Source organism: Eurosta solidaginis, chromosome 4, assembly GCF_040869045.1.
Source record: "Eurosta solidaginis isolate ZX-2024a chromosome 4, ASM4086904v1, whole genome shotgun sequence".
Lineage (NCBI taxonomy): Eukaryota > Metazoa > Arthropoda > Insecta > Diptera > Tephritidae > Eurosta > Eurosta solidaginis.
This window is the reverse complement of record NC_090322.1, coordinates 70,531,651-70,547,834: the sequence shown is the minus strand read 5'-3', so window position 1 is coordinate 70,547,834 and position 16,184 is coordinate 70,531,651. Positions and strand designations below refer to the sequence as shown.

The window sequence follows — 16,184 nt, the reverse complement described above, 5'->3', positions numbered from 1 at the left end:
TTCTCGTAAAAAATTATGTTGGTTGCTTGAAAATAATTCCTTGGTTTTTGTTTGCAATTGCTTTTGCGTATGCGTTATCGATTCTTTGCTTTGTTTTTTAAATCCACCAACACGTCGTAGTGTCTTAGGAAATCCGCACCTAATATAGGATGCGCAACGTCGGCGATTATGAAACACCACTTAAATGGCCGTCGTAGGCCGAGATCGAATGTTATCTGTCGTTTGCCGAACGTATTAATTGTAGTATTGTTCGCAGCAACCAGTTTCATTGCGTTTGGTTGCATACTCTCACCGTGGCGTTTGGGTACCACCGAAACTTCGGCGCCCGTTTCGATGAGGAATTTCATTGAAGACGTTCTGTCTCGAATGTATTAATTGTAGTATTGTTTTCAGTAACCACTTTCATTGCGTTTGGTTGCATACTCTCACCGTGACGTTTGGGTACAACCGAAACTTCGGCGCCCGTGTCGATAAGAAATTTCATTGAAGACGTTCTGTCTCAAATGTAAAGGCGGTTGGAGTTCATATCCTCCTCCAACATAGCTGCTTTGTACGGACGGCTGACTAGTTTTCAGAAAGCTTTGGTGTGAGAGCGCAAGGTGGCCGACACCGTGTTGCGTTCTTGCCGAAAATATAATGATACTAACAGATATCGCGGTTTGTATCCCGTGTGTCCTCACTGCGTGAGCTGGTCGGTCGTGCTTGTTGCCAAGGCGCTCCGATCCGTTGCTGTTTATACGTTACCTCCCGCTTCTCTAAACGATGTAGCACCAACTCTGACATGGCTGCTGTGACATCGTCACTTGTTTTGCAATGGGTGGCGAGGAAATAATGTCGCTGGCATGTGCCAATACAGCTGAATCGATTTCGGCAACGACCGTAAAATATTTGGTTGTACTATTCTGTTGTCGTCGGGGTCACCAATTATAGAGTGTTATGTTTATGATTCTATATTTATTAATTTAAATAAAACTCAAACTAAAATTAAGAGAACAATGTCGTATCTTAAAAGGGAAAGTCCCAAATTATATTATGCGTTGAAATTCAAAGTATTACTAGACGTTGGCTGTAGTTGCTAAAACTCAGCTGTTCTATGATGTTGCCACATATTGCGGCAGGGTTCGATTTGGGAAGTCACTACATACATATGTACATATGTGAAATATTTTCTTCGCTGCCAGCATTGATATTTACATGTCCCAATATGTGGCTGCTTGCTTTATTGTTGTTCATTTATTTAGTAGCAGGGATATTACATCGTCACGGGTGGGACACTTGTACGCATTATTGCATGTTTGTTAAAGGATTTTAATAAATTTTACAAGTTATTCCTAGTTTAAATATAGATTTTGGAAAATATAGTCAATTGTTAATGCACCAATTAAAAAAAGAACCGTAATATTACAACGTATTCGGAAAATATTAAATTTTAAAAATTGTCACGGGTGGGACAGAAAAAAGAAGCTATTCTCTAGTCACCTAAAGTATTAGTTAAACTCTGGGAATTTATAAAAGTAATTGATTTTATTTAAATATCTCCATTTGCACTGGCATATGTGAAATATAATAACATAAAAGTAGCTTAATTTCAGTTTCTACTTTTATAATAATAATTCAAAATTGTAGTGTCACGAATGTGTCCCACTCGAACTGAAAGTACTTTGAAAGCTTGTTTACCATAATTTATAGATGCCAAAGGTTCAGAATCGGACTCGTTCGATGCTTTACCATAAATTAAAGATGCCAAATGTTCAGAGTCGGACTCGTTCCATGAACTTTCATCATCGTCGGAATAAATTTTTTTACGTTAAGTTTAAATACGTTAAGACTAGTAAGTTTTGACTTGAATGTAAGTCCCATAGAAAGATCCTCTTGACTACATCTTTTGAAGAAATGGTGTGACTGAACCTTGTTAATAGCGAGTACATCGTTCCATCTTCGGTCAGGCATGATTCTGTTAGCTTCAACCTCTTCTTCCGATAAATGCATAGTCTCAATATTCTTTACAACCTTTCTAGCAGTCAACATGAAATCTACAGCATTATTGATATCAGCTTTACGTTGCCGTACTTGACTCCATACCGACCTCTTCACAACGGCGCCAACTCCATCCACTGCTCCTTTTCCATGAGAAGTGGCGAAAAAATACCACTCTACCTGCACATTAAAACCTGTAGGCATATAACAAAGGTTCGATAGGGTATACTTGTTTTTAAATTGTGATGCTGCACCGTCAGAGAATACTTTAATTTTTTTAGTCCGGGAATTTAATTTTTTAGTGCCACGATAAACTTTTTTAGGCATGCATACACAGTATACTTGTCATGGCATAAAACGTCTCTAAAAATGGCGTACGAATATCTTTTGCCTTCAGCCAGCCATACACACGCAGTAAATACTGTAATCTGTGCATGGCCCCAATGTGTAGACTGAATCTCATCTTGCATTATTACGCAATATTTTTCAGCAAAATCTATTTGCAGGATTGCTTCGTCAGTAGCTATTTCTAGTTTCACCTTAATAAATTTGTCAGATTGCACTCTTTTTACATAAACATGACATGGACTTGTTCATCTAAATCTGCAAGGGCGCTTTCGATAGTGCCTTCTACTGATATCAATTTATGCCGTCCATCAATTTCTGTCCATTTTTTCCAACAATAAAAGCATTCAACTCATTTCTATTAGTGTTTCTTAGAATATTCTTAATTTGCTTTATGCATCGACTGCATTTTCCAAGCATACATTCCTCACATGTTATATCACAACAAATCGTCTGTAATAAGTCACTGCCAGTAGAAGGGAAATCCGGAATCTTTCTGGCAATACTTTCCGTTAGATAATTGAAATTTGCGTGGTACTTACATACACAGACATTATGTGGCATTTGACTAGTCAATATTACATATTCAGGACGACGCTCATAAAATTTAGAAATGTATATATTCGCCTCAGGGTTGTCATTTTGGAAGAGAAAATAAATATCCTTTATAATCTTAATATCTTTAATCCCAGGGGCTTCGCGGCTAATATCGTCGCGCTGATAAAAGTTTGTTACTAATCTTTTTATTACATCAGAAATAGCATGCCTACACATTCTTTTCCCGTCAGGTGGGAGAAGTAAGTTACGAGGATCATCAACATTTTCCAAAACAAGCTTTCGAATGACTGCTAGTTTCTTGTTTGGGCTGGAAGGAAGTATTTTCCTTACCTTATTTACAGCTTTTCCCAATGTCTGATTGCAAGAATACGACCCCAAAGATTAAAACGACTTTCCGCTTTGTTGTACTGAACTTGACGCGAGAAGTCTTTTTCTTTCTCTATACCGTCTTTTCCTCATCCTTTCATTTTGTTGCCTGCCCCATTTCATTTGTTTGAAACTATTTTCCTCCTCATTCCTTATTTTACGCCTTATCTGATCTCTTTTAGTTTCCAGCAATAAGTGGTCAGCAAAATCCTTCCGCGTCAGGCGAATCCTTTAGTTTATGTCTAGACTTTCTCATTCTTTCCGCCGATGTTGTTTTACCCATAGTTTTGATTAAAATGTCTGTTAACATAATTATAAGAAACATTCTTTTTCACTATAAGGCCCATCAGCCCTGTTAACCCACCTCCAAGAACTGTGCCACCCATATCTGTCACGGGTGGAACATATTTCACTACTCCATATCTCTTAAATATCTTCGTAGAAAAGAAATTGCAATTGTGGTACACATTCGCAATATAATTCTAGGTTTTAGGAAATAAACACGAAAAAAACGGTTCATCACTAATTTAGGAAAAAAAGAAATTTTGTTTTTTTTTTGTCACGGGTGGGACAAGGCCCATATTGTTTAATTTATTGTACAAAAAATAGTAATAACTTACCCAATGTGAGATAAAACTAAACTTTATTAAATAAGGACGAGCTCCTTTATTTACTACTATTATCATTCACTTGAATTGAGAACCACAAACAATTTGACAGCTATTTCAAAACTACCTCACAAAATGCTTGCCAAATACTTTACTTTAAAAAGTGAAAAAAAGTCATTAAAAGTATATTTAATGTTAAAATTTGTTATTTTTCGAATGCGCTAATATATTTAACAGCGTTTTTCGCAATGGTTTGTTAGTTTTAATAAAACACAAATTTTTGGTCTGAGGTTCTCTTTCTCATGGAAGCTCCCATCATCATAGTGATGAACCGAAATCCTAATATTCGCCACAGTAATAAATTAATTGAAAAATTAAACAATAATGAACTTTTTTTTGCTCGATTACTGATAAAATTTAAGTTAACATGCTGCTCTGTCAAAAATAATGAAAAAACGAAACAGTAAAAAAATACCATTGAAACAAATATCATATATACACATGTGTATAATAAACTTCTAATCTGGTCACCTGTGCCTGGCATATCGGCAAAAAACTTAATTGAACCTTTTAATAATATAGATCAACAACAATGCACTTTTTCCAGTCCACCAACCTAATACCATTATAATAAACACATTTGTGTGTGGGTTTATGCCAAAACCTTTCAATTATTTTAATGGAAATATGGGATTTAGTTTTTCACAGAAATATTAATTTTGGGCTGTCCATATTCATCCAGAAAGTTTCCATTGAATAAACTTCTCATCCCTATAACTTTTTATATTTGTGGGGAATACTTGTTTCAATGTTATTTATCTTCCTGTTGTTTTTTCTTTCTTCTGATTTTGTTACATTTTTGTTGCTGGCGTTTTTATTGCCTTGTTTTTATTGTGAATAATTTGACAACATATCTTCCTAACGATTAAGGAAGATATTCCGATTAGCTTTTTCCCTTAAATTAATCCTCGAAATAATATTATATTGATTATGTGAAATCATTCATTTATATTCTTTAAGACTACAGAAGTCCCTAAAGATACTGCAGTTGATGGTTCTAATGAAAATGAGAAGCAGATTGATCCTATTGAAGATTTGGTTAAACCGAACGACGAAGATGCTTTGGATTTCGAAGCAGAGGAAGGCGAGTGTCAAGATATAAGTAAGGATGATGAGAAGGTCGAAGATGAACAACAAACTTCCAATGAAAATGAAAAATTGAAATCTGATGGGGAAGCGGAAGCGGGTGAGGAACTAGAAGAAGGCGAAGTCACCGACGAAGATGAAAAACGTCCAGAGGAAACTGAACCGAAACCGGTTTGCCGCTTTTACACACGTGGCCAATGCACATGGGGAATGAGTTGCCGCTTCCTTCACCCTGGTGTAACGGATAAGGGAAACTACACAATGTTTGATTTAGTACGTCCAGTCCCCGTAACACAAACGGGCCCAGTTGCCGCACGGCCACCAAATTATGCAGCTCATCCTATTGATTTTCACGAATTTCGCACTGAACGACCCGTTATACATCATCGTCTAGGTATACCGTCAACGCCTTCGGTGTTTGGTGCACACCATGATCCCAGGGCTGCGGTCGCAGATGGTCCAGTAGTAATTGAAAGTGCATGGGAGCGCGGTTTGCGAACAGCAAAAGAAATGATGCGAAAAGCAAACAAGCGAAAAGAGCAAGACATGGATTTTGAAGACAAGAAAATGAATTTGACTTTATCCCCAGATGAAATCGAAAAGGATGCTTATTACCTAAAGGAAAGAGCCTCCCCACAAGATGTCAGTACCATAACTATAGCTTTAATCTTGTGCTGTATGTTTATTTAATTTTGTATTCCTACAGATACCCCCACCGTATGCTCGTCATCCTTTATATCAAGAACCAATTGGCATGTATAGTCCAACTGAGCGCTTTGCACGAGGACCTCCTCTACCATCGCCATACGATGACATTGACTCATATGGTCGTACAACAAGATATCGAGAACTTCCTCCGCATCGTATGCCACAATATGAAGATGAACGAAGAGTACGACCTACGCGTGAAGTTATTGTTCAACGTGTTGAGCCTGTTGGTCGTGGTGATGAATGGCGTGATCCTTGGATGCGTTCACCTGGCGGGCGTGGAGACTCACGTGGCCACAGTGGCAAACGCCGCCATGATCGTCGCAGTTACAGTAGTAATTCTTCATATTCCTCTTCAAGTAGTTCACGGTCGGATTCAAGTTCTGAGAGTAGCCGCTCGTCAACTCCTGCTGGACGCAGGCGTCGTTACAACAGTTCTCATAAGGTTTCGCCAGTACGTAGACATGGGACGCGATCTGCACGATCGCCGAGCCTTTCTCGTCGCCCACGCCACTCTTCAAGTATGTACAATGAAATTTATTTCATTTTGCTTGCACTTCTATATGTATAAGTTATTCAAAGGTGTCATGGAACTCGATTGCTGCCGAAATTGGATTTGAAAAAAACAAATATTTCTGCTATGGTTAGGTTAGGTTAGGTTGAACTGGCCGGTCCATGAGGACCTCACAGACCGAATGAGTCCATAAGTTTATTTAAAAACCAAAGTGAAAAATCCTATCAAAAACCATGTCATAAAATAACTCCGCCCTCTTGGAAAATACTAGAATCTTTCTAGGGCTTATGCCACATGCTGCTTCTAGATCTGACAGCTGTATCACTCCTAATAGCTGGAGTCTTAGCCTGGCAAGCGCAGGGCATGAGCACAAAACGTGCTCCATCGTTTCCTCCTCCAACCCGAACTTCCTACATCTGCTATCACTGATCAAACCTAATTTAAAGGCATGTGACGCCAGAAGGCTGTCATGAGTCATGAGTCTACATCCCTATCTTTTTAACACGCTTATATTAGCTTCACTTGTATGTTTGTAACTCTCTAGGCTAGGCGCGCAAAGAGACCCATCTAGCGGCAATTATTGATGAAGCTACAAAAGGAGTTAAGCACAATTGCGGATACACGAACTTCTGTGCTACGGCGTGTTGTTTAGTTTTTTAAACTATTTTATTAATGATAGAAGCAACTTTGTTAGTCTAAGGTTGTAAGACCTACACATAATCCGTCATCCCTTGTCAAATTTGGTGTTGAGACAAACCGGTTTCGGCGTTGTGCCATCATCAGTGTCGGTTTCCGTTCTGATCTGTTGGTGTCGTTTGTTCTTTATTTATAGTTCGTAGGTACATGAGCAGGTATTGTCAGAATTGATGCTTGTGTATATTTAGTTATGTGTATGTGCTGTGTGTTCATTCAGAACTGAGGGTGGTTTCTACTGAGCAATTTGTGTGGCTGACTGAGGGAGGTAAAAATCCCTAATTTTAGTCGTTTGACCTTCTTTGTGAGTTTGTTGTTTTGGTGCGTTAATTGTTTTGGGTTTATTTGTTGTTGTGTGTTTGTTTGTTGTACCTACATATGTGGTTAATTTGTTTCTTGTAAACAAGTTTTAAAGGCTCGAATATTGTGTCAGAAATTGTGTTTATCTGTTCGTTTATTATTCTACCGTCGAATGTTTTCTGTTTGTAGATTTCCATGTTTTCGAGTACGTTGAGACGTCGGCCTTTTTCTTGTATCTGAAGAACCCCAACTGTTTTATCGATGTTCGCTGGGGAACATTCATTCTCGACCATGTGATTCGCGAAGTTAGACTCTGGTATAATGTTTGGATTCCGTATTTTTGTGTTGTAATCTCTAATATGTTCTCTGAACCTCGTTCTTATTTGCCGTCCTGTTTGTCTTATGTAACTATGTTGGCATCCGCAGGTAAGCTTGTATACGCCGTGGCTGCTTAACGGGTCCTCTGAGTTAGTGCTAGTTCTTAGTTTTCGCCCTAGATTGTTCAATGTTTTGAATGCTGTGTTAATGTTGTATTTTTTAAAGAAGTTTTCCAATTTATATGTTTTCCAGTATATGTCATAGTCGTCCAGCTATTATTTTCCTTTTCATTATTTTTTTTTGGTTCTCCATTTGTCCTTCTGAGCCTATCTACTAGTGCTTTTTTATATCCGTTGTTTGCAGCGATGTTATATATGACCTCCAGTTCTCTCTTAATTTATCTTATTTATTTATTTGACATAGTGGTTGTATCTGTAAGACAAAGTCTTTTTAAGTACATCAGCAAGTTTTAAAAACAAAATAAATAATTTAAAATTGAAGTTGTTATAACAACTTTAATACTTAACCTAGAATACACGTTTGATAAAAACATGAAAGTGCTTAAGTTTATTAAGAAAGAAAGAATAGAATATAGATGAAATTATGTTGTAACCACATTAATCACGCTGAATTGAAGTAACTATGAATTAGCTTCCTGTAGTTGCTCCTACCCATATCAGCCTTGAGAGAGTCAGGAATGGAGTTCCAGAGCCTTACAGCATTAACAAAAAACAGCCTCGATGAGGACAAATATAAATATCGTGGTATTATTAGCTTGCGGTGTCTGGAAGACTTGGAAAATTTTAGTTTTTCATAAAGATAATTTGGTGTTTTGAATTCAATAAGTTTGAACATAAATATACAGTTTCGTGCAGCAATATAATCAAAAATACTGCATCCTAGAACTTATCACCTCCATGTGGAGATGTGGTCATACTTTTTAAGGCCATAGACATAACGCGTTATATTATTAAATGCAACATCAATTTTATGGCTCGAAGCAGAATCTAATTGACTGTAGACAAGCTCAGAGTATGTTATGTGCGGCAGAATCAATTATATAGCTAACTTTTTTCTGGTCTCCAAAGGTGTAAAAGAAGCAGAAGCTCTTAAACGGCGCAAAATAGAATAAACATTGTTTAGAATTTTATTAACGTGGTCAATACAGGTCAACTTGGAGTTTATCACAAAACCCAAATTTCGTATCTTTTCAGTAAACGAGAGGGCACTATTTCCAACAAAGAGCTTTGGAATATCTTCAACATATACAACGCTACTACTTATGGGCAACACATATGACTTTTCAGCATTTAAGCATAGACAGTTTTCACAAGCCCATTTCCAGATTGCAGACAAGTCACTATTTATTTTATAACATAATTCTTCGACAAGGCCAACACGACTAGGTAGGTATAACTGGATGCCATCAGCATATGCGTGGACATTTACGTGCTGACACACTGAGAAAACATCATTAACAAAAAGACTAAACAGAAGAGGACCAAGCACAGAGCCTTGTGGCACACCAGTAGGGACAATACGAGATTTGGATGCAGAGTTTTTGCAAACTACCTTCTGGGTTCTTCCCTCCAGGTAACTGGCCGTAAGCTCAACAGATTTAGTGGAGAACCCGCAGTAGAATTCGAGTTTTTTGCAAAGGAGGTTGTGCTGCACTGAGTCAAAGGCCTTAGAAAAGTCAAGGAGGCACAAAAGGGTTAGGTAACTTTTGTCAAAACTAGTTCTTATGTCGTCAAGTATTTTGATCATTGCAGTAGAGCAACTGTGCTTAGGTCTGAATCCAGATTGCACTGGACTCAACAGGTTGTTCTCCTTAACATAAGCTGAAATTTGACCCGCCATCAAGGACTCACACACTTTAGCAAACGCAGCTAAGATGCTAATTGGCCTATAATTGCAAGGTTCAAGAGCATTATATGTTTTGGCGACAGGAATAATTAACGCCTTCTTCCACTCCCCAGGGAAACAAGAAGTTGTGAAGCAGTGATTAATTATATGCGTGAGAGTTCCTAAAATGAATGGCAGAACGAGTTTGATGAACTTCAAAGAGATCCCATCATCCCCAATAGCATTAGATTTGATGTTCATAATTATTTTACAAACTTCTAATTCTGATACTGCTTTAAATTCAAATTTAATCACTGGTTCAAAATGACTTATAATATCCAGAGGTATATGACTGTCCCGACACTCACTTGACCTAATAAAATAATCGTTTAGGATATCTGGGTCGACTTGACAGTTCTTTTGACACTTCCCATGTACGTTAAGACTCCTCAAGTTTCGCCATAAATCTTTTGACGGAAGTGACGGGTTTAATTTATAATTGCAATACATCTGCTTCGATTTTCTTATGATAACGGTGGCTTTGTTTCGGGCGATTTTATGTAAAGACCAAGCAGACTCAATTTGTCTCCTCTTCCATTTCGCGTAAAGTCTATTTCTTTCTCTTATAGCAGACCTGACTTTAAAGTTATACCAAGGAACAGCATTGATAGTAGCCCGAGCTCTACGTAAAGGGACATGCTTGTGATAAATCTTACACAAGTTTTCATTTAGAAATTCAAGTTTGCCGTCCACAGTAATAATAAACCAACACAAAGACCAATCAACATTGCACAAAACAACAAACAAAGCACCCACATTAACAGCCCTAAAATCACTATAAACAGTGGTAACAGTGTCAACAGGACGATTGAACGTAACATCTAGTGAAGAAAAAATTAAATCATGGTCAGAAATAAAGCTGATTTGGTAAAATTTTGTAATATGGTCACGACTTGACGTAATAATCAGGTCCAACTAGCTTGGAGTCGAATTATGTGCGTATCGTGTTGGTACATATTTGTTGACTATCGTAAGGCCAGCAGTTGAAATATGGTCAAGTAGTTTATTTACATATAAGTCATTTAAGAGTAAATTAACATTGAAGTTGTTGCGGCGTTTTACCTGTTGCGGGTGATACGATCTTCAGTTGCTTTTGCGGTTGTTACCTTTGCGATTAGGCGGTGTGATCAATGAATAGACTAACGCGATCAAATGCTTTTGATTTATACTATTTAATTCGACTTTAATTAATGTACAAAAGATTGGAATTTATTTAAGCGCCAAATACACGACACGAACATTTCCGCGAACATTCCCGTTATGTCATATTTCTGCGACCTTTTCTGTTCGTGTATGGTGGTGTTTGCCAGTTCGCGCAAATGTTCGCCAAAAATCAAAATATTTTAATTTTTGGCGAACATTTGTGCGAACTGTTCGTGCGTGTATGGCGAAATAGCTCATAATCGTAGTAATTTCTGAACGGAACAGACGTGCGCGGAAAAGTAAAATGGACAATAAAAAATTTCTGAATGGATTTATTGAAATGTATAAATCTTTGCCATCATTGTGGCAAGTAAAAAGCAAAGATTATGTATATATATATATATAAGATATTTTTTTTACGCTTAATTGCCACAGCGAGCAATATTGCTGCAGCACAATTGTTGTCCGTATATCCGCTGTCTGAAAGAGAACTAATGTTCAGCCAAAAGTTCGTATGGTGTATCGCCAAAGCTGCGACCAAGATTGCGGAATGTTCGCGGAAATGTTCGTGTCGTGTATTTGGCGCTTAAGTTTAATTGCGGCGGCACTAGTGGACTGTATAGCAGAAGGTATAAAAAAGCAATAATAAAAGAAATAGGGATAACACAAACGTCAAACACACAAACTTGATGTGATTGAACGTTAACCCTTGCACGACTAACATATTATAGTTTATGATTTTTAGATATGCAAATTCGAACACAACATACCGCCGCCCTTGAACTATCTATGATAGGTTCAACAATATCAAAATTTTACATGGTATGAATAATAAATTACAGCATAAAAGTAAGTATACAATGCAAGAATCTCAAAAAATAATTAATTAGATTTCCATGAAAAGATGTATGAATCTATGAGTCTTCCGTGCACGACAGACACTCCTTGGTCGGTAGTAGGCAAAGTTTCACAATCAGTCTAACGAGCTCTCCATTTGACTTCTTCAAAGTAACAACACGTACACGGCCGTCTTAACCGGGATGGCATTTTATGACTCTAGCCAGCGCCCACTTCGTCGGTGGGGTTGATTCGTTAGCTATAGCAACTACATCGCCTTCTACGAAATTATGTGAAGGGCGAAACCATTTTGATCGACGCTGTAAACTGACGAGATACTCGTCTCTCCAACGGCGCCAAAAATACTGTCTCGCAGCGGAAATTACCTGCCATCTCTGAAAATATTTCCACGGAACCCTTGACCCTCAGGTTCCGGGAGCGACTTGAGCGGTTCACCAACGAGAAAATGCCCAGGAGTTAAGACTTGTAAGTCGCCAGCTGTCGTAGAATTGTCGCAAGCTTCAACGTCGGTCAATAGCGTGTTAAATTCCTCATAGGAAATCAGAGTTTCGCCTAATGCACGCTTTAAGTGATATTTTATTTTCTTTATGCCGGTTTCCCAATAACCTCCCATGTGCGGTGCAGATGGTGGATTGAACCGCCACTCGATGTTTGAGTCGGCGAAAAACGATTGCAACCTTTCGTCAGCTATACACTGCTAAACGCGATTCGCAGCTCCTCAGCACCCACGAAATTCGTACCATTATCCGAAGACATATGCTTACAGTAGCCTCTGCGGTTTATGAACCTCTTGAAAGCGTTGAGGAACGCTGGGGTCGTCAGGTCGCCAACAAATACCAGATGCATAGCGCCTGTAGCCATGCATATAAAAGAACATATGTATCCCTTAGTGGCCTTTGCTCCTCTACCATGGGTGAATTTATACATGTACGGTCCTGCAAAATCCACAGCGGTTCGAGTAAAACAGCGAGCAAAAGTAGTACGTGTTTCAGGTAGATCTCCCATTGATTGTTTGCCGAGATTACGATTCAAAATAGTGCACTTAACGCTTTTGTGATAAATGTTTCGTATCAAGCTTCGAGCTCCTATAACCCAATATCGTCGTTGTAAAACTGTCTGCATGATGCGAGGCCCAGCGTGTAATGTATATTTGTGGATATCGTGGATGATCAACTTCGCAAGCGGAAAGTTTTTGGGTAATATAATCGGATGTATGACGTCTGTCGAGAATGCTACATTCTTCAACCTTCCTCCAATGCGTAAAATGTTTTTCTCATCTAAGTATGGCTGCAAACGCACGAGACAGCTACGCAGTGAAATGGGCTTTTTCGCACTACAAAGAGAGATCTCGTTAGAAAAATAGAACGTTTGGGTATACCTGATTAAACGCAGCTCGGCTTCAGAGATCTCTTGGCAGGTGGGAGCCTCTACTCGTTTCGCAGCGTGGATTCTAGTGGCAGCTCGGGCATTGTAAGCAAATCTTAAAACATATGCAACTATACGATGAAGCTTTGAATACGACGAATACCTCGTCATAATTGACCAATGCTCGTTTGAACTCGTGACATGCGTGGTGACATTGTTTCTAATACCCATCTCGGTTGTATGCTGCTCTGTTGACGTTTGATGCCAGAAAGGTTCATCGCCTTTTAAGAACTCTGGACCGTTCCACCAAAGATGATGATGCAGCAAGTCCGATGGAGCCACTCCTCTGGAAGCACAGTATGCGGGATTCGACTCCGATCGAACATGGTTCCAACATTCAGCAGGCAGCACTTCTTGGATATCAGCAACTCGGTTTGCGATAAACTTTATCCATCTGCTGGGATGTGCCTGCAGCCACGCCAACGTAATTGTCGAGTCCGTCCATGCAAATATGGGATAATTCAAATCATGCCAACTCTGTCGAATGTTCCGCACCAATTTAGCGGCAAGATGCGCACCGCATAGCTCCAGTCGCGGCAGCGTGGTTGATTTGAGGGGGGCTACCTTACTCTTTGATGAGATCAATGCGACGATTACCGTTCCGTCTTTTCTTACCGTCCGGGCGTATGCAACCGCAGCGTAAGCACGCTCGGATGCGTCAGAAAATATGTGTAACTCCGTGCTCGACTCAGTCTCCCCCGGGCCCAGCCAACGGTTAACCCTTAAATTTGAAAGAATTTGCAACTCAGAGCGATGTTCCAACCACTTCATTGCAATAGCTTCGGGAATAACGTCGTCCCAACCGACTTTGTTGCGCCAAACCTCCTAGAACCAGATTTTTGATTTAACTACTGCGGGAGAGAGAAGTCCCAAGGGATCGAATAAGGTGCTTGCGTCCGACAAAAATGCTCTTTTTGTCATAATTTTAGGGGAGTTTTTCAAATCAACGGTGAACGTGAGATAATCTCCCTCTGTATTCCACATTACACCCAAAACGTGGATCTCTTTGCTGTCGACTAAATAGTGTGAAATATTTTCTGGCGTATTCGAAATACTACTGTTGAATTCTGCACAATTCGAAGCCCATTTCCGCAGCTAGAACCCGCCTTCCTTTAATATGTCTGTTACGTTTTTTTGCAAAATTAAAAGGTCGTGTTTTGATGATGTACCAGTAAGGAGCTCATCCATATAAAAATCCTTTAAGATGACGCTGACATCTTTCGGACAGTCGATCGCCGACTGGTTTGCGGTTTTTTGCAGGGCCTTCACGGCTAAGTGGGACGCAGCGGCTACACCATAAGTTACACGTAAGATGCGAAAATCATGTACAGGTAAACATGGATCTTGGCGCCAAACAATACGTTGTAAGTCGATATGATCCTCAGAAACGCGTACTTGTCTGTACATTTTTGCTACATCCGCTGTTACAGCATATCGATGTGTTCTGAAGCGCGTCAGAATAGAAAATAAATCCTGCTGCAATTGTGGACCGACGAGTAAAGCGTCGTTCAGAGAATTTCCGTTGGTGGTTTTAGCAGATGCGCTGAATACAACCCTCAGCTTAGTTGTTACGGGATGATAAGGCATATAAAAACATTGGTGAGTTGATTCCTTTGCAGCTTCCATGTGGTTCATGTCGATGAGTCCTGCATGAACTCATTATAACGCATACGAAGATCATCATCACGAGCCAACCGTTTTTCGATACGCAGTAGACTTCGCACAACAAATTCTCGGGAATCACCTAAAGAAATGTTAGACCTTAGTGGTAGCTCTACAATGAATCGCCGTCCGATGCTCTTCTATGCGTTCTTTCAAAAATCTCTTCACATTGACGTTCTTCAGCAGTGAGATGGTGCTTTTGAAGTCCTTCCTCTAACTCCCATAACCTGGTAAGGGCCTTATATAACTGTACGTCGCAATGCAGCGACTGTAGACAAGTCGTAGCGGGTTCAAATTCATCGACACAACCAAATAACGTCCAACCGAACACGGTTCGTTGAGCCATGGGTATACCAGGTGGCCCCTCCAGGAATTCGGGGTAAAGGAGCAGTTCCATAACGTCCATGCCGATGAGCATATCGATACGTCCAGGGTCCATAAAGTGTGGATTGGCTAGAAATAGGCCTTGTACGTGTGACCAAGATGCAACTGCTACTGATTGGGTTGGCAAGTCACTTGTAATTTTGGGTAGAATTAGCGCATTTACAGAGAAGCATAGATTAGAACAATAAGAAGATAGGGAAAGTAATACTTCGCCTCTTGAGCGACCTCATTGCGAAGAACCTATTCCCGTAACGACTACTGCGGATGCCTTTCGAGGCAGCCCTAAACGTTGCACGCAAGCCTCGGTTACGAAAGAGGCATGTGAGCGAGAGTCGAACAGCAAGCGAGCTGATTTCCAACTGCCAGAGCAATCACGAACTTTGACCAGTGCGTTTGCCAACAGCACAGTTTTCTCCTTTCGGATCTGCGGATTGTCCACGGAATTTGTAGACGAAGAGGTCAATGCGGACGCGCGGCTTGTAGACGAATCAGCAGTAGCGGTATTTAGTTGCGATGCGGTGAAATGAGCGGTAGTTACAGGGGCTGCGGCGTTGGGCGTAGAAGTAGTATGATATAAAAGCGTGTGATGGCGTTGGTGACAAACCCTGTATCCAGATAAACTATTACATTTCGCTTTGTAATGACCTGGGCTCAGGCAATTCGTACACAAACCGGACTCCATAACAAATTTTGATATCGCGCTTGAATCGAGATTTCGGAACTTTTCACAGCTATATACCTTGTGCGGCCCCTTACAATGCGCACATTCTACGCTCTTTTGGTTTGGCATAGCGTGAAATACATTCGCGGATTTGCCAACGGTGTTAGCCTTAGCTTTGATGGGTATTGGTGTGGTTGTTGAAGGAAGCATCGATAGTGAGCGACACCTAACTTCCAGAAATGAGACCAGATTCTCGAATGTTGGCGGATCATCGCTGACGAGTGACAACTCCCACTGCTTCCGCGTCTCAAATGCAAGTTTGTTCACTACTTCGTATACGAGCCAATCATCCCAAAATTCAACAGGGCGCCCTAAAGCCTTAAGCTCGCGTATGTGTTGCTGAAAGTATCAATTAACCCCTTAATCGACTCACCGAAGTCACTAGCTACCTTCTTCACACTCGACATGGCTCTGAGATGCATCTCCACTATTACACGCATTACCTTATAGCGCGTTTTTAGGAGCTCCCAAGCTTCTTCATAATTTGCGTCACATATTTGAAATCCGTTTATAATTTTCAAGGCGTCACCTTTCAAACAGCTTCGGATATAGT

At 39.9% G+C, this 16,184-nt stretch overlaps 1 protein-coding gene across 1 annotated transcript in view; it reads left to right on the top strand.

The window, feature by feature from the left end:
* The window catches only part of LOC137249942 (zinc finger CCCH domain-containing protein 18), a 91,868-nt gene that overhangs the window by 23,816 nt on the left and 51,868 nt on the right, over positions 1-16,184 (top strand). The window contains exons 3-4 of the mRNA XM_067782038.1: positions 4,875-5,642; positions 5,707-6,229. Coding sequence (XP_067638139.1) covers positions 4,875-5,642; positions 5,707-6,229 — 1,291 coding nt within the window. The remainder of the gene's footprint in view (positions 1-4,874; positions 5,643-5,706; positions 6,230-16,184) is intronic.